The 2,592-nt window shown below is 52.6% G+C and overlaps 1 protein-coding gene across 1 annotated transcript; it reads right to left on the bottom strand.

Moving 5' to 3' along the window:
* Positions 1-651: 651 nt before the first annotated feature.
* Positions 652-2,205, bottom strand: LOC109222559 (basic salivary proline-rich protein 2-like; the record flags this gene model as incomplete). The annotated part of the gene is made up of 5 exons (XM_019386906.1): positions 1,997-2,205; positions 1,392-1,481; positions 1,036-1,157; positions 886-987; positions 652-783 (listed from the first exon to the last, which is right to left on the bottom strand). Coding segments are annotated over exons 1-5 (655 nt in total), but the record flags the coding sequence as incomplete, so codon positions are not given.
* Positions 2,206-2,592: the final 387 nt, after the last annotated feature.

The following is a 2,592-nucleotide window of genomic DNA, read 5'->3' as shown; positions in this document are numbered from 1 at the left end:
TAAAGAAATCAATATCACGATCCGGTGGCATGCCAGGAAGATTAGAAGGAAACACATCGGTGAACTCTCGGACTACGGGAACTGAATCAATCGTCGGAGACTCTGCGGTGGTGTCTCGAACATAAGCTAGATAGGCCAAACACCCCTTCCCGACCATACGCCGAGCCTTCAAGAAAGAAATAACCCTACTAGGGGTATCAACTGTGGAACCCTTCCACTCCAACCTCGGCAACCCTAGCATCACTAGTGAAACAGTCTTGGCATGGCAATCTAGGACGGCGTGATATGGATATAACCAATCCATGCCCAGGATGACCTCAAAATCGATCATATCAAGCAACAAGAGATCTGCTCTAGTCTTAAAGCCACATAATGTAACCACACAGGACCGGTAGACGCAGTCTACAACTACTGAATCGCCCACAGGAGTGGACACATGGACAGGAGTGCCCAAAGGTGCAGGAGGAATAACCAGGAATCGAGCAAACAGTGATGATACATACGAATAGGTGGACCCTAGATCAAATAATACCAAAGCATATTTACCGCAGACGGGAATAATACCTGTGATGACGGTATCTGAGGCCAATGTATCTGGCCTGGCTGGAAGAGTGTAGAATCTGGCTGGAGCGCCGGCTGGCTGGCCTCCACCTGGCTGAGCAGTAGCTGGTTGACCTCTCCCTACCTGACCTTTACCCATAGGACGGCCCCTACCAGTTTGTCCTCCACCTCTAGGTGGCGGGGCAGCCGGTGCTGAAATCGTAGGCTGTTGGCCCTGCTGTACTGCCTTGCCCCGCAGCCTGGGGCAGTATCTCCTCATATTTCCAAGGTCCCTGCACTCGAAACAACCCCGCGGTGCGGCGACCTGCTGCCCTGATGGCTGACCCTGATGGCCTACAGATCCACTGGAATAAGCCTGAATGGCCGGTGGACGGTGTGAACTCTCCGGCATAGCAGTAAAGTAAGAATCAAAAGAACCCTGAGGACCTGAATACCCACCGGAGGAACCCTGGATAGCTGGTGGGCGATAAGAACTCTCTGGCATGGCGCCGAAATAAGGGCGCGCTGGAGCACTTCGAGCAGGTGGAGGTGCTGAATATGGGGGTCTGCTGGGCTGCCCTCTCCAGAACTGACCTTTGCCCCTAGCCGGGGCACCTCTGAACTCTCCAGAGAACCTAGCCCTCTTATCCTGCTGCATCTGCTCCCTACCCCTATGACGGTAACCCTCAATCCTCCGAGCAATCTCCACTACTAACTGATAAGGAGTCCCCATCTCTACCTCTCGGGCCATATTGGCCCTGATGCCAGAATGTAGCCCTGCAGCAAACCTCCGCACCCTCTCTACGTCAGTAGGAAGTATCATCAATGCATGGCGGGATAGCTCAGATAACCTCGCCTCGTAATAAGTCACGGACATCTGGCCCTGCTCTAGCTGCTCAAATTGATACCGCAGCTCTTCCCTCTCGGAGGGTGGAAGATACCTGTCCAGAAACAACTGTGTGAACTCACTCCAAGTGATAGGAGGAGAACCTACTGGCCTACCCAGAACATAAGACTGCCACCATCTGCGGGCCTTGCCCTCAAGATGAAAAGTGGTGAAGTCAACTCCATGCGACTCCAATATCCTCATGTTGTCCAGCCTGTCCCTGCACCTATCAATGAAGTCCTGGGAATCCTCATGACGCTCCTGCCCCGAAGACCGGAGGGTGAAGCCTAGTCCATCTATCCAACAACTTCTGCGGATGCCATCCGCAGCTAGCCTGGGCTGGGGCGCCACTACAGCAACTGGGTGGCCCCCATCTGCGGGTAGTGCACCCGGAGTCTGATACACTACAGCTGCATGTCCAGGAGCCTAAGCAGTAGGGGTCTGTGCTCCCTCTCCTGCCTGTGAGGTAGTTGGGTCTGCTGGAAATAAACCGGCCTGAGCCATAGAATCCATGAACCGAAGCATACGGCCCATAACCTCCTGAAATCCCGGTGTCGTCATAAAATCTACCGGGGTGGGCTCAGCTGCGGGCACCCCCCCTGCTCCTCAATAATAGGATCTCCCGCGGGGTCTGCTGGTGGTACGACTAGAATAACTCTGGGACACCCTCGTCCCTTGCCACAGGCCGGTGCCCTCCCCCGACCTCTGCCTAGGCCTCGAGCAACAGGGGGAGCAGCTCCGCCCGGGTCTGGAACATCAGTCGTGGGTGTCCTCACCATCTTTGAGAGAATAGAGAAGGAAACTTAGTACACTGACCACTGCACGAGATGAGATGAACAAAGATAGTTTTCCTAAAACCCTGTAGCCTCTCAAAGATAAATACAGACGTCTCCGTATTGACCTGTAAGACTCTATTAGGTTTGCCCATAACTTGTGTGACCTACGTGAACCTAGTGCTCTGATACCACGTTGTCACGACCCACTTTCCACAATAGGTCATGATGGCGCCTGACACCATTGTCAGGCCAGCCAACGCGGAAAATACCATTAAGTTCTCATTTTACTTTTACCCAAAAACCAATATAACAGATTCTCAAATTAAAGTCAAGACCGGAAGCGATCAATAATGTATCAAAATGAGTAGTAAAGTCATAAAATTATACAAC

Source organism: Nicotiana attenuata, unplaced genomic scaffold, assembly GCF_001879085.1.
Source record: "Nicotiana attenuata strain UT unplaced genomic scaffold, NIATTr2, whole genome shotgun sequence".
Lineage (NCBI taxonomy): Eukaryota > Viridiplantae > Streptophyta > Magnoliopsida > Solanales > Solanaceae > Nicotiana > Nicotiana attenuata.
This window is presented reverse-complemented; position numbering and strand designations above follow the sequence as displayed.